Source organism: Rhea americana, unplaced genomic scaffold (assembly GCF_003343005.1).
Source record: "Rhea americana isolate MKP2758 unplaced genomic scaffold, rheAme1 scaffold_33, whole genome shotgun sequence".
NCBI classification, from domain to species: Eukaryota; Metazoa; Chordata; class Aves; order Rheiformes; family Rheidae; genus Rhea; species Rhea americana.
In genome coordinates this window covers 6,887,635-6,911,652 of record NW_028186457.1, presented here as the reverse complement: position 1 = coordinate 6,911,652, position 24,018 = coordinate 6,887,635, and the positions used below count along the sequence as shown (strand labels likewise).

The 24,018-nt window shown below is 45.3% G+C and overlaps 1 protein-coding gene across 1 annotated transcript in view; it reads right to left on the bottom strand.

Moving 5' to 3' along the window:
• Positions 1 to 839: 839 nt before the first annotated feature.
• Positions 840 to 24,018, bottom strand: part of KALRN (kalirin RhoGEF kinase) — a 515,456-nt gene continuing 492,277 nt past the window's right edge. Inside the window, exons 53-61 of the mRNA XM_085311032.1 lie at positions 14,991 to 15,018; positions 14,004 to 14,175; positions 11,674 to 11,795; positions 9,944 to 10,075; positions 7,950 to 8,114; positions 6,763 to 6,841; positions 5,315 to 5,515; positions 4,270 to 4,408; positions 840 to 2,311 (exon numbers count right to left, since the gene is read on the bottom strand). Of these exons, the coding sequence (XP_085167158.1) occupies positions 1,766 to 2,311; positions 4,270 to 4,408; positions 5,315 to 5,515; positions 6,763 to 6,841; positions 7,950 to 8,114; positions 9,944 to 10,075; positions 11,674 to 11,795; positions 14,004 to 14,175; positions 14,991 to 15,018 (1,584 nt within the window). The 3' untranslated portion in view covers positions 840 to 1,765. The remainder of the gene's footprint in view (positions 2,312 to 4,269; positions 4,409 to 5,314; positions 5,516 to 6,762; positions 6,842 to 7,949; positions 8,115 to 9,943; positions 10,076 to 11,673; positions 11,796 to 14,003; positions 14,176 to 14,990; positions 15,019 to 24,018) is intronic.

The window sequence follows — 24,018 nt, the reverse complement described above, 5'->3', positions numbered from 1 at the left end:
GAATATCTCTACCACCTGCTGGCAGAGCCCACTTTTGCTCCTGCAGATATATTGCAGGTTCACAGTGCAGTTATTTGGATGGTATATTGAATTTGACTCTTGCCCTTACAAGATATCTCAGGAGAATCAACATTGAGTACATAYGGTTGGATCAAGCCCTTTTCCCTAGGAAAACCTTTGGTAACAACTGACATTCCCTATTGCAGGCACAGCAGTGGCACTCAGCATGCAGACAACGTACTCACATGCTGGGGGAAAAATGTCTTTGATCATCAGCCTGCAAGACTGTAGGGTTTTATGGTGCAGGAGCAGGATGGAGAAGCACCAGCCAGAGAGGTGTTTCGCCTTCCAATCCCACTGCTAAATAGTGGAAGATTTGGCCAGCCTGTGAACTGCTGATTTGTCACTGCAGACCCCCTGCGTTGGTCGTACTTAAGGCAGGTTCCGTCACTGTAACATCAGCACGACGAAGTTGCAACTTGGCTTGTGAGCGAGAAACATTTTAATTGCGAGTATTTTTTCTTTTATTACAAATTAGGCTTTGGACATAAAAATATGCTTACGAATGCTTTGGTGATGAGGGGCTAATGGCAGCTGGAGAGATATTTACAAGTCTGGAAATGAAATGACATACTCTAAACACTGAAAATGATTTTCAAGCTGTAAGCACAAGGATGAACTCACCACTCCTACTGCACTTTGAAAGGCTTTAGATGGACTTTGGGCCAAGCAATTCTGAAGCTAGAAATGGAACAGGATCCTTTATATATATATATTTATATATATGATACAATATATGTATACTGAAAACCTGTGATAGAAAAAATTGTCTTCGTCATCATCATCTAGTTTACAGATACTGCAAAAATTGGACACAGCCTTTTCTCAATGCACAGGTTTTGCAAAAGATTTCTATACAGTGTTTATAAAATGCTTTTAAAAAAACCCCATTATATAGTCCCATTGTGCTTAGTCAAAACAGCTGTATGCTCCAATGAATTCACTGCCTTAATCGTAGTTCCAAAAGCTACTGCATGTTGACTTGACATAGCCGAAAGCCCAAGGATTAACATGAGATTTTTGTTTGTTTGAGCACTACCACWTAACGAGAGCGTATCTAAGTCACGCCACCACAAAAGCTGATCCAACAGTGAATAGGGTCTGATCATTCATGTCCTACGCAGGCAGAGTCTCCACAGGAAAATCAAGGGATACCTGGGCATTCAGGGCTTGCAAAATCCATCTGTTAACCTGGAGCAGGCTTACAGTGATTTCAGCAAAAACTGAATTCAGTCCAGTTCTGCAGTACACACTAAGGCCAGCYTAGTCTTATTCCTCCACACACTATTCTACATCTAGTTGGTCATGTATCTGGAAATCAGTTGAACAAGATCAAGAGGATTTTTCTTAGAAGGCTGCCTCYCAAAGAATAAGGCAGCTGCTCATCATTTGGCTCTCATTTCCAGTTGGTGTTTGTTTTCAACAGCCCCATTTTAGGGTGGACATGGCAATAGCAAGATTCCCAAGAAGAGCGGGCCAAGGGGAGGGAGGCAAGTACCTGCCCCMGTTATCCTCCTTCGCTTTGGTTATGAGTAACTGGGCAGGTACTGCAACCTCTGGAATGATTTGTACCCTTCCATTAGGGAAATCATGTAAAATGCAATGCCGAATACAGAACTATATACAGACAGACCAGCTTTGTGCCTGATCACACCCTGAATCTTGCCTCAGGACCAGCACTGTAGTGTCGCAGGGACTGACTGCATTACGTTCCTGGATTCAGCCTGCTCATTAGGAAACTCTTAACGCTGGGGACTGGGTGCACGTCGTACTGGTGTCTGCGGCGCTCAATGAAGGAAGCCAAGCGAGAGGTATCCAGCGGGATTTTGGAATAGCTGCCATTGTGTGGCTGGAGCCATGGATGCTGTAAACAAGTGGCTGCTGTTGGCCTTCTCCTGAAGTCTTCCTGAAGGATAACATTGATGAAATCCCTGGCAGCGTGGCTTACGTCGGAGAAGTACTCAGGCGGGAAGCTGAAATCTACTCTGCACACATTGATACAAGTCTCCTCTTTGCTTTCATCCAGGAATGGAGAGACACCACTTAACATGACATAGGTGAGAACCCCAATGCTCCAGATATCCGTGCTCAGGGAGACGGGAAGGCCTTGRATAACTTCAGGAGCTGCAAACTCTGGGTTTCCRAGGAGATGGTGAACATGGTAATGACCTGTGATTTGCACTGCATCTTCCAAATCTATAAGCTTGACACGAGGTACTGGGATTCTTAAGTCAATAAGCAGATTTTCCGGCTGTTGAAAAGATAATAATTAAAACTTTGTTATGTATTATATGTAATAATGTTAAATTTTGTTCCCACATCCATGTAAGTTTGATTGGGGCTCCAGTGCAAACCATTACTGTTGCTGTTAATGGACTGGATGTAGCTGCCAGTGTTCCCATGTAAATGCTAGTATGGCCTCCAGTGCAGTTATATTTTGTCCCAGCTTGCTTCCCCCCCCCCCATTTTGCAAACTCTTTCAGTATTTAAGATCTCTCTCTCTCTCTCTCTCTCTCTCTCTCTGTTTCTCTCAGTGGGGGATTGAGTATTTCCTGTACATTCTGCTCTGGGGGCTTTGCACGGATTTTGCTTCCTTTGTTGGCACTGTGAAGATTTCTAAATTTACTTCTTGCACCTTTTCTAGACTCGCTTCTCCATGCATCTATCCTACAGCCCTTCATCTTCATGCATATTTTACTGCTACCTCATGTCTACATATACAAGCAAAACTCATTATACTACTGTTCACATCTCTCCACTTGCTCTTCTCTTGTACAGTCTCCATCAACAAAATCAATGCACTTTTGAGCAGGATCCTGGGTCAAGACTTGGTCCATGGCTAACTCTCCTTCACTACTACTGTGTCTCTTGCTTCCCACTTAGCAACAGAAGGTGCTTTATTTAGCATGCTTTGTTCAAGAGAACTGTAAATAGGTCACAGAAAACAGACCTCCCACCTTGTTTTTGGAAAGTGTCTCATCATCAAATACAGAATTCAGTGCAGTTTCTTACCTAAAAATAATATCTACTTTTTGATAGCTCCTGTAAATACAGCAGAAAATACAAACAGTCTTACTGAAAGAAACCTGGATAATGTAGCCTTTTGGGACTAATTTTCACATAAAATATTCTATAAAAAATCTTCTATTTTTGTAGCAGGCAGCAGAAGAATGAAAACTCCACCTCATATGACATGCCTGGGGATTGCAGAGTTGAGAAATGACCTCCAAGGTGCTGCAACATCCACTATATGAGAAAGTTAAGTTTTTCTCTCAGTCACCATTTTTAATTGACAATTAAGTCTGCACAAGCATCTTATAAAGTAAAATATCTGATAAAATAAATGTAATAATAAATATAAAATAAATTATCTGATATCCATGGGAACCTGAATCAAAGCTGTGGACCACAGAACTCAAAACATTTGATCATAACTTCAATCACTAATTCTCTGTCAGGGGGATGTTGGTGAGGACAGCATTACAATACTGAATCCAGGACAGTAAGGTGCCTCCTGCCACGTGTGCTGACAAAAAGTATGAGCTGTGCTCATCTGACTGGCYGTGGCACTGGAGACTGCATGAATTTCTCTTCCAAATTACAGCTTGTTCTTCCTCTGACTCTCTGCCTAGGTTTGTTTCCCATCCTCTTTCCCTCTAAGGCTCTGCAGCATGATGCAGCTTGCTGCTTTCCTTTGCTGCTGCCAGTCCTCTCTCCCTACTCACCTTCTCTCTCCTCTGTCCTTGCTTTGGGCTCTTCACGGCCCGCTGCGTGCGCGGTGACATGCATTCCTCCTGGCCCACTCTGAGCATGAGCCAGCGTGGTAGCTAAGGGGGGTAGCTCTGAGTCCAAACTGTACCYGTGGACTTATTTTATACCTCCCCTTCACTCAGGAGCTATTGACATCTCACTCCTGTGTCAGACATCCACCCTCTCCTTCATTAAACCCCTTTTCCAGAAAGCCCTTGAGAACACACCAGTGAATCAAGGAAACAGTGCATCGCTTATTCAAAGGAAGAAAGAAACATCACACTGCAGGTCAGTAAGTCCCTTCTCTGGTCACCTAGCACACAAGAGGTCTGAAAGAGTGATTGTCTGTTTAGGTRATCTTCTCTTTGGGGCACAGACTGCACCTCCTCACTGTCTGTACAGCAGGGAACAGTCTGTATTAGGCCACTGAATAACAGCTTCGTTCTCTTTTCTTCTTACCTTTATGTCTAAATGGGCCACTCTGCAGTTGTGAAGATACTGCAAGGCTTCCATCGTGTCTCTTATGTAGAAAGCTACTTTTTCCTCCATAAGTTCATCATGGTTCATTAGATAATCTAAGAGACGACCATCATCCATCCTGCAAACAAATCGCACCTCACCCATGAAAGATCACATGACATCTCCCGGAACTGTTAATATTTGAAAACAAAACTGCAATGGAAGCTTTGTGACCTGAAAATGGAGGAAGCTAAAATAAAAGATCTAATGAGTATTTAATGATATCTCAAGATACTGCAGGCTATGGAAGTGGTAGAGTGATTAATGCTCCGTTGTTTTCCCTGGTCCTTGAAAAATTTAACAGCAGTCTCAAAGTACAATAATTTGCTCAAGGATGTATTCAATAGAGGCAGTTCCTTTGAAAAATAGATCCATTTAATTACTTGGATTTGTCTATTTATTTATAGAGCTGGTTGCATAATACAGAAAAAAATCACTGACATTTTCAGCTGGTAATATGTTCTGTGGGAAAACTAACCCAATAAAAGTTTTCCACCTAGTTTTATTTATCTGTATAAACAAACAAGCAAATAACCCAAATATACTTTGCTGGCTATACTGTAACAAAGAAGCATTTTGGATTTCAGCTGCTTTATTTTCTTACAGGAGCAAGCATAGTTGCTGTACAGCYTTTATCACTGAAAAGCATTAGAACAACATAGGTTTAAGTCTGGCTGATGTAATATTTACTCAAATATAAAAAGCGGATGAAACTGCCCCAATAAATCTGATGCTAGCCAGTGGGATAAATTAGCTGCTGATATAATTACCCAAGCTTCACTGGAGCAGATTTATTTGTGACTCTGAATCTTACTTACTATAAGGAAATGGCAGTGGAAAGTCAGCAGAAAATCACTTGATGTCACAGTCAGTGAAAAACAGGCAACAAAATCTTTGCCCCACTGAARTAAGGGAAAATTTTATCCTTGCCTTTAATAGGACTGTGATTTCTACCCAGAAACTTAAGTAAGCTCCATATACTTACAGTTCCAAAACTAAGATATAAGAAGTAGGAGACTCATAGGTATCATGGATAGTGATGTACTGAGGATGCTGTAAGTGCTGTAACAAAGCTGCCTCATGTGCTGCCTGCTCTTTCTTTTTCATTTTTTTACTAATGAATTTTACAGCAACGTCCTTCCGGGTGGCTTTATGAACACATTTCTTTACTATGGAGAACCGTCCCCTGGAAAAAAAACAAAACAAAACAAAACAAAACAAAACAAAAAACAGAATAATAAAGAGCACCCATGAATAAATCATGCCTATTTTTCAGTACAATAACAGACTGATTTTCAAAGTGTTATTTGATTCAGTGCATTAATATTTCACAAGGAATGAGATTTATCTAGTTGTTCATAGCCTTTTCCAACAAAGAACGTCTGTCTCTTACCCTGGGCGTATAGATTCTTTGGGGATTAGCAAACATCGAGAGCAAACAGTGTCACTTTGCTTTGTGCAGCCACAGTGATGTCCTCTAACAATCTCCCTTGGGATCAATTTATGCTGCTACTTTTACAGGTTCTATCTTTGTTTTTTTCAGCAGGTTTTCCCTCCTCAGCTGCTTTAATAAAGAGCCCAAACTTTCTCTGACAACTGCCAGAAAAATCTTGTTAAATGATCGCTAGCCAATCATTTTGTCTCCCTGTTTCAGGCATGTGGTAAGCAATTAAGAGCAAGAAGCTGACATGAAARCACTTAGGAAATGTACAGCAGACCAGTGCCCAGTACCATTACTGAAGGTAAAAGTACTTAATGTGAAACCATGTGCTCRACTTGGCCTGTTATTAATACATCACTCTTCTTTCTACAGAACCAGACAGACTCCTAGTTCTTCAGCCCTTGAATTGCTTGCCCTTGATCTTTGAGATAAAGAACCAAGTGCATTAATCTGAATTACTTTCATGTCCATTATCTGCTGCCTGCACAAAGCACCAAGRGCTGACAACATACGCAGCACCTCTTTGGACTCCTGTTTAACTGACCATCCTGTTCAGCACAGCACTTAAACATGTGATTTGAGTTAGTCACATGCCCRAGTGTTTTGACAACCTCAGTCTTTGAGGTTTAAGCATATCCAGAACTGGCAATTATCACGACTTCAAAAGCYCACATCAAATCAGAGATGTCAGAGGAGGTAACAGAAATAGCTGGCAGTGGCTGACAAAAACTGCACTGCCTAAGCATTTAGAAGTTTGCATTTTGTCACCCATTTCCAATTTACAATTCTCAGATCACAGCTGGTCTTGAAAAACAAGATTTAGTCATTTTAGCCAGTCTGTATTTTAACCAAAACTTAATGTGCAATGCTCTTTGAAATGAGAAGCAGTTTTCAAGCTAACTGTAAAAAGTATCCTAAACTTTCTTCCAAASAAAAAGCCTCAAGCCATTGTTCTGTTGTTTTACTTCAGTGATAAGCAGGGTTAATATTACCTCCCAATCTCATGCAGCTCTGCGTAAGCGAGGTCAAAGTTTTCCTTCCATGAAATAGTGGCACCATCAGCAGCAGAGTCTTTGGGGAAGAAAGTACATTCAAGAAAGCCTAAAGTTACAGACAGTTTCTCCTGTGGACATTAAACTACATATCTTTAAATTATGCAAGAACATATTACTTAAAACAGCAARTTACTGCTAAAAGCCCAATTTCATACCTCTCAGGCACAACTCCAGTGTGCAGGAGCACTAAAAACCAGAATGTCCCAGAGGAAGGTGAGGGTAGGGTGAATTCAGACCTGYCCTTGCAATTTGGGGCTGTTCCAGAGGGCCACAGGCAGGCGAAGGGCATGTCTGCATGTACCGGGGAGGCAGAGCCAGGCATGGGGGCGTGAGTCTGCTCTGCACAGGCATCAGCAGCACTGAAGATGTGAGGGCTCTTGTTTCATCCAGCCCAAGCTATCCAAGCTGGTCAGAGACCTAGTTACGCACCGCAGCTGCTAAAACGCGGGGTAGCTTAGTCTGTGCTMTGTCCTCGGCACCTCTTGGCTCAGCTCTGTCCCGAATTCCTGCAGCTCTGTGCGCTAGGGACTTGCCTCTAGCACAGCCTCCCTAAGTCAGGGCCGCTGCTCGGAGGGTTGCTTTCTGCAGACTGACTTGCAGAGCCCCGTTAAACTGCCCAGCCGGAGCTCCTGGTATTGCAGGCGCTGCTCTGGGGCTGAGGAGGCGTCGCTTTGCACCTTTGCTGTGTGGGCAACTCACTGGGCAGGATGCAGAGCTCAAGCATAACCCCAAGCCTCTCTGCAGTTATCTAGAGAGTAAAGTATACGCCAGGAGCAGCCTTTAACCCAAGCCATCCCACCGTGGCTGCTGCCATGGTGGGATGGGGCTGCTTCTCCCCTGCTGCAAGACAGAGGGCACAGGTCTCAAAGGTCTCAGGGCAGAAATCAGGGAGAAGTTGGGACCTGCTGGGAAATTGTAAGACCTTCTGTCACAGAGGGGGGTTAGGAGACCTGGTATGGAGGAATAGACATGAGGAGTCATTCTGAGGTAGGAGATACCAGATTTATGTCAGCTTCAGGATCAACACTGGTACCAGGACCCACTGAAGCACAAGCCCAGCTCACTGCACTGACCTCGCGCGTCGGGCGTCCTGCTCGCCCTGAAGCGTCGCTGTGCCCACTCACCGTACTCGGGGAGCCTCACAAACTCGGACGGGTCACTGGGCAAGCTGATCCCCCAGGGGTTGCTGGCGCTCACTCGAAACTGGTACTGGCAGCCCGGGGTCAGGTCTTCAATGACGAGATAAGTGTCCAAAGTTGAGGCTACCGACTGCTGCCAGACCTGTGAGCCTGCATTTTAAGGGGGTAGGAGTGAGAGAAGGAAGGCGAGCTGAGGAAACACAGTTTCACCATGCGACCCAGAGCCTGTCCCTGCTGCGCAGAGCAGGGATCTGCAGGCCAGGCTAGAGGCCCTCTCCCAAACCGATAACAGCGTGACAACAAAGCACGCACAGAGGCTTGCTCTGCCCAACTCCTGCAGCAGAGCGTGCCCTGGCAGGTTAAAATGCACTGGCTTTTTAAAGGACAAAGCTAAGGCAGGCTGAGTTACTGCTGCTAAACCAGATCTGGACAATAGGGAGCTATTTTGTGTTGCAGTCACCTTCCCATCTGGCTAAATGAGATGCCTCTCACTTGACTGATAGTGATGGAAAAACCACAGCCCAGGGACAAGATGATAAATGCAGAAGTCTGGCAGTGGCTGCATACTGCCTAGCAGTGACTGCATACTACAGGTGATTTCTGTGGGCAGGCGATAAGACAGACAGGAAAGGAGGACTGATTTGATGACAGCTCAGCTATGAGAGAAGCAGTAGCGGAAATACTGCAAGAAAAATATGGAGGAAGTAGGAAGGAAGTCCCAGGTGGAGCTAAAAAAGCTCTTCGGTGCAGTCAGAGCTCTTTCACAGACAAAAAGTGCTTTCAGAGAAAGTGGCAGTGAGAGGGATGCCTGGAGCTGCCAGAGAAGAAACGGCTTCCTGAGGCTTCGCATGGGCTCTTCGCAGATGAACAGGACTGCAGCAACGTGTGACTCGATCACATGTTCCTCCTCCTTATGGAAATAAAACCCAAATGGTGCCTAACCTGTGGCCTCAAAAGAAGCAATACTTTGTCCATCTCATAGGAATATATGTGGTCACAGAACAGAAAATCCCTAGGGACACCCTTGTAACATCCTGTAATTTCTTTCATGAATATATCAAACTTTATCTTAGAACTAGTAAGTTCATGGCTTTTTAGCTTTACGTTATTTATCACGACCCATTTATTTCATGTATAATACTGGAAAATTCAGATTGCCAAGTCCTACTTACAAGATCAAGGTTGGTTATGCAGGGAAAAGTCAGTGATTCCTTTGGAGTGCGAGGAATATTGAAAAACACTTATACTTTTTACTATTTGCTTTGATGGCTGTTGTTAATAGAAGAGCTTTTACTCAGACAGTCACACTGATGGCAACAGTGAAGGTTAAGGCAGAGTATTTGCTAAGTAGAGGGATTAATATGATGGTGCGATTAAGTTTGCACATTTCCTAACATGTTTCTGAAGTTTTCTGAAGGAGGAAGTGAAAGAACAGGAGGCCACACACCTAAGGCAAGCTTTACGGCCCAGGTGGCATCACGCCTTCACAGAAAGAATGTAAAAGGGAAGTGATTCTTTTCAAATGCCCTTGACAAGAGAATATGCCTCTACATACAGGAACAACAGTGCATTTATTATCTATTTATTTTTTTGGGGGGGGGAGGAAACATGGTTGGAGTTAAGAACAAATGGATTTCAGAGCTGAGCTTGAAAAGTATGCGGGAATTTGCAACACTATCCAGGCCAAAACATAATGAGGCTTCTTCTTGTTGCATTCCCGGGAAAAATATGCCAGAATGGTTAGACTGATACCACAGTGGTAAAATGAAAATGATGAAAGGATGCCTTACCACTACTGCTGGATTTGTTTTAGCCTATTGGACATGTTTTAGCCTAACACACTTACTAGTCTTAAGTAACTGGAGGAAACAGAAAGGTCTGTGATACACAAGAAGCTGGACTGTATAGCAGAAGGCCATAAAGGAGCAATACATTTACTCTCATTTTCTCAGCGGATGAGCATAGCTCAAACCCCTTACCTTCTTCTCTGTACTCCACAGTGTAGCCTGAAATGGTGCAATTTCCTGTGCTGGATGGGGGTAGCCAGCGTAGGATCACAGAGGTACAACTTCTTTCCTGAGCAATGGGGCGATTTGGGGCAGCTGGGACACCTTGGGAACAGAAAACATGCCCACAATCCAGCAACATGTCAAAAAAATGTCAAAAACTGCGAGTGCTTTATTGTAAGGATTTGGTACATTTTTCAGGTTACCAAGCAGCATCTGTGCCTTGCACATGGAGCATTCTGGTTTACTGTGTGTCAARAGAGCAATCACAGGAAAGGCAATGCCATGATCTCCTTCACCTACTACCTCCATACCAGGAGCTGGAAAAAAAACAGTGGCCCTTGCACGCCCTGCTCCCTGGACAGGGTTACACAATATTACAGTGCAGTGGGAATCTCTTTCTGCTCGCAGCTTGTGATAAACTTTAGTTTACCTTGTGACTCCCAAGTGTCCATTTTCACAGTAGTATTTAGGGAGCAAAGGGAAGCAACTGCAGTTATTGATCATCACCATCACTGGGGCCAGCTCACTAGCGTGCACACCTTCCATGCTGGCCTGCGAGAACAGCTGGGCAAATTGCCCCTTGCGTGCCAAGGAGCTGTTATTTCCAGCTCAACTGCTGCAAATGCAGAGCCTCTTTACTTGCAATTTCTGCTGCTAATTTTTGCTCCAGACCAGACCTTATGCAAAGCCCATGRTACCAAGGAACACAAATATTCCCGTGGATTTTGCTGAGCAGCAGGTGAGGTTCTGGAGGAAGGGAAGTAGTTACCTTGRAATGTCCACAAAATGACACAAGAAAGCCATTCAAAGTGCTCCCGGGTGTATGGTACTTGGCATGTTTGGCAGGAGATTGATATATGACCAGTATTACCTCTGTGTTTTGCTCAGGGCTCCCTTCAGCACAGCAGCAGTTACTGCAGCTCCTAACTTGTTTTGATGAATTGGGAAATTATATTTCTAGGGCAAATTGTGGGAACAAACAAATCAACTTCTAAACACTTGTAACACTCTTGCATCCCTAAGTCACCATTAGATATCCATCTCTATGCCATCCCCTTCAGCGTCGCAGGCACCTCTCATTTCTCATGCTAGCATATACTTTTCCAGAGCTGGAGGTCATGAGCAATCAGCTGATCATTTCATATTCGTTACAATTGCGTGGGTCTCTCATTAAGGCGCTCAGAGTTTAGGCTTGGAGACATTTCTCAGAGTTGAATCCCTGCAGAGCAGTTCCCCTGGGGCAAGTTTCCCCCCTCATCTCCTCCATCCCCCACAGAGAGCGGGAGGYTGAGAACGGGCATCGCTAGACCCCGCTCCCTTGCTTCAGGCAGCCTCTAAGGAGCAAAGCGCCCAGACAATTCCCTACGGCGCTTGCAGCCTGAGGAGCTCCATTTCCCCCAGCAAACCTTGCTGAGCCCCTGGGAAATGGTGCTGTGAGCCAGAGCTCAAMCAGGGCTGATACATTTTAGATTCCAAAATGTGATGCTTGTCATCAGATGACTTCAGCACAAGGAAGCTGCAATGCCTTTCAACATCGGTACAAGCTGTGGCTGAGGAAAGGCTACATGGTTTTAACTTTTCAGTTAACTTGCGAACTCTGCATCTGGCTGCCTTTATGCCAGATATTTCTGGGTATTCCCAGCCACTGCAAAGGGACCCTGTAAAGCAAAAATGTTCATTGTTAAGGTCAAAAATGCTACCTTGGACTTTAATTGTCGCAGAGGTTGATGCTGTTCCATGTTCATTAGTTGCCACACAGGTGTAAATGCCACTGTCCTGAGGCATCAGGTTACAGATCTTCAAGGTGAGCTCTCCAGAGTCACTGTGGACACAGGAAGCCCGGATTATAAAATGCTGCTTCACTTGCTAATGCTTTTTACACAGATTTCTCTTCTACTTCATTACAAACACAAGTGCATGCAAATCCTTTTAWCTAATTTGCAGCAACATCCCCTTAGCAAGCCTGGTACCCAAATAAAACAATGCCATGAGTCAGGATTAGACCTTTAATGAAACTCTGAGTARAATGGTCCCAGTGGGACCCTACAGGGTAGATCTATTTGTCTGCTGTGGCCTCGAAGGGAGATGGGCAATGATCACTAAAGCAGCAAGAGCTGCTGAAGTCCAAAAGCTGAATATTTACTGTGCGTGTCCAGAGCGGAAGCTTAGACCCCACACATCTGGAAAGGTTTCCCCAGGCAACTTTTTTTTTTTTTTTTTTTTAATCTGAGGAAGTGCTGAGCTGCTGCACATTTGCAGCAAGTCCAAAGCACACAGGACAAACTGGACTTCCTGCAGATGCATCGACCAGTTGCGCAGTGCAGGGTGCCTGACATTTCTGGAAAGCTTCAGTGCAGCATGCAATCTAAGGCAGCTGCCAGCCCCCACCAGTCAGAAGACTGGACTACCCAACAACAGCGAGGGATGAGGAACATCAGTGCCAAGGTCTTGAAAGACACTAAATATCTGGGTCAATCTGAGCAAACAAACAGCTCTGCTGAATCCAGTGAATTTATAGCAGGGCTGTACATAGTCTGCTAGGTTTGCACCCTGCAGTCTGCAATACGCAGTTTAAGAGACTTGGCTTGAATTAAAGGATTTTGCTTGTGTAACTGCTCTAACTGTACCGGAGATCCAGCTTACAGCTAACAATAAATTCMCTTGATGGCAAAACTAGACTAGTTCTTGAACGCATAAGCTGTTGCAAACTGCAAAAGGACACCTTTGCTGGTGTAACTGCAAAGACATTGGGGCTTTTGCTGGCCTGACTATGCCGGTTTAGAAACAGGATCGAAATATCCCCTCCCCCCATAGGCCAGGCACACATGCCAGTAAGACTTGTAAGACAGACACTGATCTGTTGGGGTTTGGCAGGCAGTGCTTTCAGTGAAAAACAAATAGTAACAAAACAATACAAGTGCTGATAATGCACACAGAGAGTGAATGCAAAGGCGTGATGTAAAACAGAGGCCCACATGGAAATATCCTCCCGTCCACTCCCAGCTAGAAGCCAGAAGCTATGGGCACTAGYGACCTACTGAGTAATGGCCAAAAAGGCAACTGAGTGCCCCAGGCCAGCCTCAGATGCCAATCATCTCTGAGGGAATCTCTTGATCAGGCCTATTTTTTTTTTTATTATTGAACATAAAAAATTCCTTATTTCTTAGTATTAATTTTTCACTTTCACTGACTTTGTACTCCCTGGATTCATCGCAGCCTGAGCCAGAAGTACTCAAAAGTACACATGAAAGATTGCCTCCTAGAGATTTCCACTCCAATTTTGTTGGCCCAAATAGCTTACATAAGCTACAGATGAGAATCAAGCAGCAGGCTGTCACCTGACCTGAATTCAACTCTCGATCCTTTCAGATTTTCCCAATGTTTATTGTAAAGATGGTTTTCCTCTCCCTTAGCTGAGCTAGCCGCATCATGACAAGCAGTTCTGTGGCCAAGCACGGCCAGATGTTGCTTTCCCAGGAGCACATGTGGGCTGCTTTTGGAACAGTAGCTTTGGATAGCTGCATGAGTTACCACCACTACCCAGGCGGTGAGAAAATTTGTAGTGACATGGCTACGCAATTGAAGAATAGCATAAGGCAATGAGGGCTTGCTCTGCTCAACCCGTTTCTATTCAAAGGCAAGCAGGGCATCAAATCAAAGCAGCTAAGCCCCACCAGAGGAGAGGCACTATTAGCCAAAGCTTGAAAATGCATTAATTGCTTCTGGATTGAAGCTGGCTCATGAAATCATGGTCTCCAAGTCGGATCACCATCAGAGCAACCACACATCTGCCAGCAATGTACCATGTAGATATATTTCTGTGTCAGCTTGGGAAACTGTAGTGCTACCTGAGCCCCAAACTGTGACCCCTTCTAGCTGGCATGCGGTGCAGCAATGGATTGAAACACTAGCCAGACTTAATTAGCTGCATTTCTAATTAGTCTTGTGGCCTGCTTGGGGCCATATTCCAATTTGAGGGCAATGCAACCATCATGACTAGATACTTTGGGATTCAAAGGCAGGACCTTACCAGGATGACACCGTGTAAGTGGCTGTGCTGTTGTCATTGTCAAGGATGTTTTGATCAGGTCCTTTCCAAGTTATAGTTGGCTTTGGCCGTCCACAGACTTTGCACTGCAGCATCACTGTGTCGCCGAGCAAACAGGTGATATCCACTAATGGCACAAGAAACTCTGGAGCCACTGGAGCAAAACACAGTGGGGACACTTCTCTTAATGCACATACCCCATTCAAGTCTAGAGGACACAGTATAGGACCACTTGTGGTTTTCTGTAGAGGGGATTGTGTCAGAGTTAAGCCTTTAAGACCTGGAATCCAAAAGGTTGAGGGCCCTAGGGCCCAGAATATATATCACTGAAATTTCTCCTTCACTAAAAGCCAGATGTTCAGCTCAGCAAAGGAGGTAACAGGGACTGTCTATCTCCAGCTGCTGTGTGGCCCCTCAACACAGCAATGCCTTTTGCTGGCAAGACCAGGCTTGGTGCTTGCTCCTCCCTAGGCACCAGATTGCTTTCAGAAATCACTGCCAGAGGGACCTCAGGGATCATACTGCCACCACCTAAACCTAGCACCCACAGATACACCCAGTATTAGAGTTTTGAGGGTCCCGAACAAAGGCACAGATCCCGGTCACATATGGATAACTTTTACTGATGGGTCATTTTGCCTGGTACAGGCCTTTCCCCCATGGGGTGGGATGCCTGGTCCTTGCCCTGGTGCTTTCTGCTGAAAGTGTGTCTGTGTGCTGGCAGGAAGGTGAGATTTTGTGGAAGGAGATGTGGTGGAGGGCAGGTTTGGAAAATTCAACCTCGTGTATATCGCAGGCTCTTTGAGCCAGGGAGCTACAGAAGAACTGCTTTCCCGGCCAAAGGAGGCCAGGGAGACTTGTCTTTGCTCTAAAGGATAATGTCTATGAAAAATGCTATCCCATGTGCATAAATCACAGCTGCTGACTTGCCTGTCAACACAAGCAAATACACAGCTGTATTCAACTCACCTTCTTGAATGAAATTTGGGTTGATTATCTGAAAAATACAAAGAAATAAAAACATTTTTTTTTGTAGCGTTACAAGGGGACATTGATCAGTCGGTACAAGCGATCTCTCTAACAACTGGTATACACAGCAAGCTTTAGTGACACCTGAACAGCCTGTGCACAGCTGAAAAGCTAAATGAAAGGTGCAGCTTCTCACACACTTAAAAAACATACTCTGTCTCCGCTGCCTGCTGCATTACAGGTAGCAGGCACAAAACCAATGCTGAGGAAGGCGGACCGTACTGGCTCTTGGTTTAGATGGTAATGCTCAAGTCATTAAATCCTTTCTTTCTGGACCTGGTTGTGCCCCATGTGCCCAGMTCCAGACTCCAGTGACACACCATGTGCATTCGTCGCACACCAAGGAGCATCTCATCTTAACTCGGTTTTGGGGAGACGGCTTTTAACTTCTGTTCAGCTTCAGGTGAATAGGAGAAACACTACGACAAAACCACTGGCTTCTTTTTGCTTACTGACAAACGTCAGTTCTGCAACATCTCACAGTCCATCACAACTATTAAAATTTCACACATTGCATTGCATTGCTGGAAAGCTCTACTTTCTAACTTGGACTAGGCCTGGATGACTGTGAGTTATTTTATCTAACTAGTAAAGACTTGAAAATCCACTGTATCATTGTGGCYTGTATATGCCAATTAAATCATCTTAACCCTGGAAACAGAAGGTGGGGAATACCAAAGAAAATGCTAGTAARTTCTAAAATGCTACAACTCTCTAAATTCATAATGGTGTATAACAGCATGCAGACTTTAGCGTCATTAACTGTTTTAATAATCTAATAAAGCTTTGTTATCTAAATTCAAACTAATAAATTGACATCAAGCACCATAAACACCAGTGTCGTTTACTGCACAGTAAATGTATCTTTATTACTATCGATTTCAGAGTCATTTTGGAAGGCGTCAAAGAGGCAGTGATCTAATCCACTGCCTGCTAAAGCTGATGTGAGTTTTCTGCAGTGACTCAGAAACCAGGCCATGAAGCAGAAGCAAGAAACCTTCTAAAAAGTAGATAATCTTCAAGATTCCTATTTATTTTTGGATTTATAAATAATTTTCCCCAATGAATGGTTCAGGGTGCCATTCAGGGAGAAAAGCACCGAAGTATATTTAGCTTCTGTTTGGYTTCATAACCCTCATTCATACCCTCACATGAAGCCTGCAACCAGCACTGAGACCTTGGGGTCTATTTTCCCCAGTCACCACCAGAAAGGCTGAATGAACCAGGCAYGGTGTGGACTTCCTGCTCACAAAGATGCATTTTTTTCTACAGAAACATACCTGCCATAAATTCCTTGTTACCTGAGGCTGAGACTATCCTTTTCCTAGCAATAGGAGGAGTTTGAGCCTTCAGAGCTTATCTGTGGAGAACATAAAATCTATTGTACTGGTTGAAACAAGCAATCAATGTGAGTGCTTTACACTCCATGCTCCAGCAATGSGTAAGGGCTGCTATACGTGGGCAAAGCCTGGTTACAGTCCCTGATGGTGTGGCCAGTGAGTCCTTCAGGTCCGTACCTGGAGGGAAAAGCCTGCCTCTTTGGGCTCCCAGATGCTCCCAGGAGAGCTGAGACTACAAATATTTAATTCCCAGAATCCTGGAAAGAGTGAACCTCATTCTACATCCCCAGAGAAAAAGATTCTTTTAGGATTATTGCAATATTTAGGGTTTTTTTTGTTTTGTTTTAAAGACCAAGCCCTGACTTCCCAGTGAGAAGACTGAAAGCCCTAATGTGTTCAGCGGATGGTCTGTGCAGGTGAGTGGCCCAGGCTGAGCGGCRAGGTCTGCCAGCCCGTCTGCCCGTAAACCCCGTTAGCTGGGGCTGCGTGTGCCAGCCCRCAGTGCCAGGCTTGGTGTCCCACTCCGCTGCCGGCAGCTGGATGTCTGAATGCAAATGCTTTACCTTTGTGCAATCAAAGAGCGAAGCAGGCTGAAAAATCCAGGGGACACCTCAGAGGGCAGGGGTTTCTTCTTGGTAAGAGTCATTGGAAAAGCAGTGTTGCATTCGGCAGTGGCTAAAATGGGGTAGTGGGTTGCAAGACGCTTGCTGAGGGATGGGAGCAATGACCAAAACAAGAGCCCCCAGTCCCCATGGGCAGGAAGAACTGCACAAAAGAAAAATAAGGACAGAAGAGGACACTAGATGGAGGAAAACACCTTCCCCCCCCTTTCTGTGCATGGAAAGGGGGAGAAAGAGCTTTTTGATGAAGTTGTATCATTCATGTAAAATGGAAAAGGAAGTAAAGTCGTTCCATAGAGAGAGATTTCAATCTAGATAACCATCACATGCCACTTTTCACTCAATGAGACCATCTGTTTATCAGATTAGTAACCAAGGCATTAGCTCATTTGCACCTATATCTTCACTTTGGTAGTTCTTGTCTTAACTGAAATACACATATCTCCCTTGTGGATCTCCCCTTCCTTCCCTGCAGCACACACTTAATTCCTTTATTATTCTGATTTCTGTCCTTGCAGGAGTAGAGATCAGGAGAAAGAAATGTGCCTAACACTTTATATTTATCCTATAATTCTAAAGGCTTCATTAAAACATACAGCTACAATGATAAATGTAATAGATGTTTCTAGAAATATATAATGCTACACTGTTAATAATTTCCAAGGCGTGATCATATGTAGTAATTGCCTTATCAAAGATTTTTTTATTGGAATACAAAAAAGAAAATTGCTACCACTAGATAATACTGGAAGAGTCTATGGGTAAAATTTACATTTCCTTTGGTAAAGTTCCAATAGTCAATTAATAAAATGCTACCCAGCACCCACACACCCATGTCTAAGCTTCTGCCTGCTGTAAATTTAGCCAAGCATAAAAGTCTTTTCATAAGGGAATATTTCAAAATTATTTAATACATCACCTAAGTAAGGAAAAGGTCTTTCTTTCATCTACTTCGAAAGGGTGTGCACAGGCCAAATCACAGGCAGAGACGTTCAGAAAGAGTGAATCAAGAGAAAAAGAGTCACTGGCAAAACTTCCAACAGAAGCCAGATCTCCTGACTCGCACTCCAGTTCCCTATTCCTGAAGTATTTTGCTGTCGTTGTCTGCAAACTGTTCAGGTTTGCAGGTTACGGGTAGCTGGCAGGAGCTGACAGACTCAGTTCTGAGTCCTTCTTGGCTAAGTAGAAGACCTTTGGAGATGATTTCCCAAGCACGCATCTCTGGTTTTAGACTTCTCACAGCYTTGCACGGCTTGGGCAGATCCCTCAGCTTTGAAGCTGTGTCAGAAAATGAAAGGCTTCAGGATTCAGTGTGCCCCTTCGCTTTRTCCGTGTCCTGGAGAGCCCTGTTGCTTTCGGCCACCTTTTAGGAGCAGAGGGATCTCCTCGGCTGGCAGCAGGCAACAGCGAAGCACCACCTGCCGCTTACAGGAAGGTGAAATCAGAGCAGCAGGTCTCCCACCTCCGGCTCTCTGTGAAGAGCATGGTCACAGCCCGCAGGTCTATAGGGGCTGGACAGTATAGAGCAGCTCTTCAGCAAGCCCTTGAGGACACGCCGGCACCACTCAGGTTGCRCCTGGTCGGCCCCATTGCTGCGATACAGCACCAGTTGCTCTCACCGGATGGTCCGTGGTCCCTGTGTGAGGAGACCCAAGCAGGACTAGACTGCAGGCTGCTTAGGAGAAGGGGGAGGCGAGAGCSTTGCGCAGCGGCTGCTCTGGGCTGACGCTGGGCTCCTGCACCGGAGCCCTTTGGGTCCCGGAGCCRCCAGCCCTCATGGCCCAAACGTCCCATAAACAAGTGGGCAAACGAGATAGGGCGGCCCGACGCCGCTGGGGGGTAAAAACGCGCCTGAGTGACGGCAGGGCACACACTGCTTTTTCACRAGCCACAGGCCATCGGCCCAGAGACTCGTCAGGCGAAGGGAAGCGATGCCAGCGAGCACGCGGGCCGCGGGGCGGGCGGCAGGCTGAGCGCGGCCGAGCTGTCCGTGTGCTGACGGGGGACATGTGCACCAGGCGATGCAGCCCCCAGCGCCTCTCCTCTCCGGGCGCCCACGAGGCTCGCGGGCGGCCGAGGCTGCGCACAGCCGTCGCTGGAGATGCTCGCGCTGACAGCAGCCCRGCTCCAAACCAAGGAGACATTTTCCGTGGGAAAGAGGGAAGGGCAAGACGCCCTTCTGCAGCACGTTTTTCTCCCCGTGCCAAAGCCTTGGCTCACCTGGGGAAGCTCCCGCGCGAGCGGAAAGGTGGCTCTGGAGGCTGATGCCGTCGGCCTGGCTTCTGCTCTGTTATTCCTTTGGCGAAYGCTGCACAGCGCTTTGAGATCGCTGGGCGAAGAAAAAACCCAGCGCTGCCGGGGACGCGGCTTTCGTGGAGCTTTTCTCTTCCCTCGGAGAAGCACCGCGAGGCTCAGCCCTGCGATCCCCCTCAGCCGGCGGCTGYGTGAGCAAGGATCGCACAGCCGGGCCCTTCGCCAAACACTTCTGGCCGCGGCAGCGGCGCGAAGGGAAGRCATCGGAGGGCCTCCCGCCGCCAAGCGCTTCAAGAGCGAATCCCCGGCAAACGCGGCCTCGGCACGCTCCGCGGCTGTTTAGCTCTGCTTCGTCAGAGCCCAGCCGGGCTTGGGAGCAAAAACAAAAAAACAACAACAACAACAACAAAAAAAAAAACCCAGCGAGGAAGGAATTACCCAAAGGAAAAACATCTCACGGCTTACCTGGGCTCACTCAGCACTAGATCAAGACAAAGCTTCAGGGCTAAAACTTGTTAAGACAGCTCTTCCGTTCCTCAGGTAAGAAACTGTGAGTGAGTTGGGTTTGTTTGGTTTTTTTCATTGACTGAAATATCTGTAGCCAAGTCCAGAGCAGATGGAAAATTCTGACACTCCSTCTACAGCCAAAAGAGTTTCTGCTTCTAATACAGTAACAGCTGAAAATGGAAACACCGTGCAAAATGACCGCGGCACGCCACGAAACTAATGGTCTCTGCTCTCGCAATGGGGGGGTCTAGAGCTGATGGGACCGAAAAAGGGGGGATAAGGGAGGAAGAGACAGAGAAATGAAAGRACCTGTTCCGGTTATTCAATAAAAAAAGCCAGAAATAGACCCTGACTTGTCCTTCTCTTGCTTGCGTTGTTCCAGGGCTCAAATCAGGAAATGGGAATCACGCACTGGAATACCTTTGCGGACGTGCGAGGTGCTAAGTGACTTACAAACTAAATGACTTCTTTGTTGTTCGCAAAAACMGGGTCTGGATGTTGTTGCCAAATTCACCCACAGTGCCTACGCCTGCCCCTGAAGGGCCCRTTTGCCAGGCCTCTGGGCTTCTAGCAGCCCTCTGCCATGTTTTTTTGTTTATTTATTTGTTTAAATGAGCAGCACATCTTTAGGGCAAAAGGAGTAACTTGGAAAAYGTGACAGTCAGATTCCAGAAAAGCAGCATATATGCTGCATACAGTAACGCATGATTTTGGAGTCCTGGGCCACATGTTTTCTGGTTTGCTTGCTGCTAAGCTTGTATTATAAAGACAGAGGGCAACCAGCCCTTGGAGGTACGCTTGCTTTAGTAGCAGCAAACCTGTCCTCCTGCAAAGTGACTCTGAACACCCCAACTTCTTAACAGGAGAGTATCTTTAATTTGTACACATGCTCTGTGCCTGGGGGGAAGCGGGGAACCATTCTGCAACGTGAACTCCTATCTTGAAAGGCTCATTTTTGTWGCTGCAAGCTCAGCTGCCTCAGAGGGGCTCCTCCGTTTTGCGAGGATTTGGTTCACCGTCACAAAGACACAGTCATGTCCTCACCGCCCTCCCTGGAAGAGGGTTGAGGGCTCCTAGGCAGCACAGACCTACGTGATGGACAGGAGGGCCCATCAGATATCTAGATTTTTCCAATGCCATGTTTCAGCTCCATGTGAAAGGACTGCATCAAAACAGGAGAAAGATTATTTTTCATTGCTCTTCCCATAYCAAACAAAACATAGATCTAGAAGACAAATTCTCCGTAATAAGATCCATACTTTATCTAAACAGTAGAGGGCATGTTTACTCCAAGACAAGCAGCTCAGCATTTTGTAAACACTCACAGTATTTCTTGTTCACATGGTTAAATTAAAATACTGATGCATTTGTACATGCTGCTAGTAGAGACAGCGGCATGCTGCTTGCTCCTTCACTAAAAGAAAAAATGTCAATGATTCTCAGAAAGGAAAAAAGGGTTACAGAGGAATTAACCCAACTCTAACTGGTAGAAAATTACTCCCTCCCTTGCCAGTGTCAAGCTCTCTCTGCCAGGTCCTCGTGGCTGGTGTATCTGAACAGCCGTTAAGATTTGCTTCTGGTTTTGAAGGCTACTACATATTCCAGGAAACATGTTGTAGCGCTCTRTCCCCTGCCTGCTTATCAAGTAGCTCACTTCTTCCTCTTCCAGAAGCTAAACCAAAGCGCCCATGCTGCCAGCTCAGGAAACTTAATAGCTGATCAGCCAGCTTCCCCACTCTGTATCAGGAATCACTGTCCACTCAGGGGCTGCATGGAAACGGCTCTGCACATGGCAGCTGCCAGAGGGGAATGCTTGGGGCTATCAAGATGTTATTCACACTATAGCTGTGATAAGAGGCCTCTGCCAAGAGTGAGGCTCTCCTGTGCTAAACACACAGACAAACATGTCATGGAAAAAAACCCCTGCATGTTAAAAGGCTTTCTTATCAATATCGTATAAGAGCAAAGACAGTTATGTTAGATCTGTTTTGGAGATAGAAAAATTAAGGCAGAGAAGCGAAGGCATTTGCTTAAAGTACTTGGGAATTCTTGGCCTGAGCTGAATGTTGATTTGGAGCCAGTGCTGGATCCATCAAGCCAACTACTTGGACTGAGATGGTGCTAACACAGTATTCTTCCTTGGAGTGTATTTCCTAGTGCTTATCTTGCCCTGAGTGTCTCAAAGTAGTTCTTAACATGCTCAACTGTCATAACCAAAAAAAAAAAAAAAGATGATAAAGTCCAACTTGTGTACCTTGGCAATACCCCAGCTCACTAACCTAATGATGGCACGTCCACTGAATCAGGATGGGCCTGGATTACATCTCTCCTTTACACAGCTAAGAAATACGAACAAATGCTAGACACTCACTGTCTGTTGTGCATCGATTAGGATTACTTTTAATGCACCACAACTGGAGTAGTGCTGTGCAAATTAGCAGAAAACAACATGCCTGGAGCCAGGTGAGAGATCCAGTCCAAAGTCTGGAATCTAATTAGTGAGCTTTAGGTCAATGAGGTCTTTGGACTGCTCGAAGTACATTAATTTAGACAAGAGAGGTAGCCCAATGGGATTTGTACTGTTGACTTATGACCCTCTCAGTGATACCAAAACCCTGTGACATTATGACACTCCAAATTCTAACACAATCAGTGGTGTCACTGTCCTGGACTCATGACTTGGGTGTGGATGATATTCACTGATTCAAATGGGAACCCACCTTCTTCCCGGGAGCAGAGACTGCCTGTCCCTGTGCAATTAGGTACAGATACTTAGAAAGGGAGTCTCTCATCTTTCATAAATATAGGTTACTCCTATTCCTCACGTGGCTACACCTCCTCCTTAAATACCTGCTCCTACACTTTACATGCCTAACAGGTGAGTTTGCACATTTTATTTCCTAAAACAATACCACAAAACAAAAATAGGAAGAAACCCACATAKTTCACTTCAGTCCTTATCCACTCTCATTATGCACTGATAAACAAAGAGAAAGAAACAGTTACCAAGAGATGCAACTCTATTCAARGCTCTGTCAGCACAGTTACAATGAAGAGAAAGTTCTTCAGGGCCAGCATGCCCCCGTGCAGGTAAAAAACAAAACAAAACAAATAAAAAACCCAATAATGACATTTTAACTGTTTAAAAGGGTCACTCAAAATTTCAGTTAACTGTTGTCACTATGTATACTCTCAATATTTCTTTCTGTGCATTTCCCCGAAACAAAACAAAGCCAAAGCACTTCAGTAATCTGAATTCTACTGTACAGATATTCGTTATTTTATAACGAGCAAGTAAAGCTAGACCTGAAAACCACAGTAGCCATGGGACTCCACGGATATTACGACAAGTTCATCAACTTCTGGTGCAGGGAATAGGCTGGAGGTAAAAGACAGCAACACTTCCAAATAATTAATACAGCTGCTTTGCATTTAGAAACTGCTTTCCCTGTTGCAGCACTGAGTGCACATTTGCAGGCAGGATGGGAGGAAGAGGGATGTCAGCGTGTTATGGGTGACAGTCCTATAAGAGAAGCAAAGTGACTTGCCCAAGGTCGTAACAATAGCTACAGACAACTCCTAAATGACACATASACGGCCTCACGCAACTTTAAGTATTGGTGGTTCAGCCAGGAGACTGCTCTTCCACCAGCAATCCCAAAGTCTGTAAAATCAGTCACGAGCTGAGCTAGGTGTGAGAGTAAGGTCTTCCCCATTCTCCAGCGTCCAGTCACGCTGCCTCCAGCTAACCCAGGAGCTTGACAACAGCCCCGCTCTGCTGTGCTATGCTAAATGGAAAAAGAAGAGCCAGACAAGATACTGACTTTCACTACTAAAACAGGTTGGGGGAAGGAGTTTTTAAATAATTACTTAAGGCTAGGATGCCCCTCTAGAAAAACCCTAAAAGCTGAGCTGTTTATTTTTCTGCAAGATGCAAGAACAAACACGGTTTACCCCACCTACTTCATATACACCTCCTCCTAGGGAGACTGAAAATGTACTCGCTTACAGAGGCTCTGACAGTCCTGTGCAGATACTATATGTAGCCACAAACAYAATTTTTAAATAGGATAATGCAACGCAGCTCTATAAACACAGATGAAGAACACAGGCACCCAACAGAACAAGGGATAAGTGCTTCTCTTGTGGGCAGGGTCCTTCTGAAAGTACAAGCCAGGGTGAGCCTGCTCAAAGGAGGGCAATGGTGGCAGTAAGCGTTTTTAAAGGACTTGCTTATGTTCCTTGCCC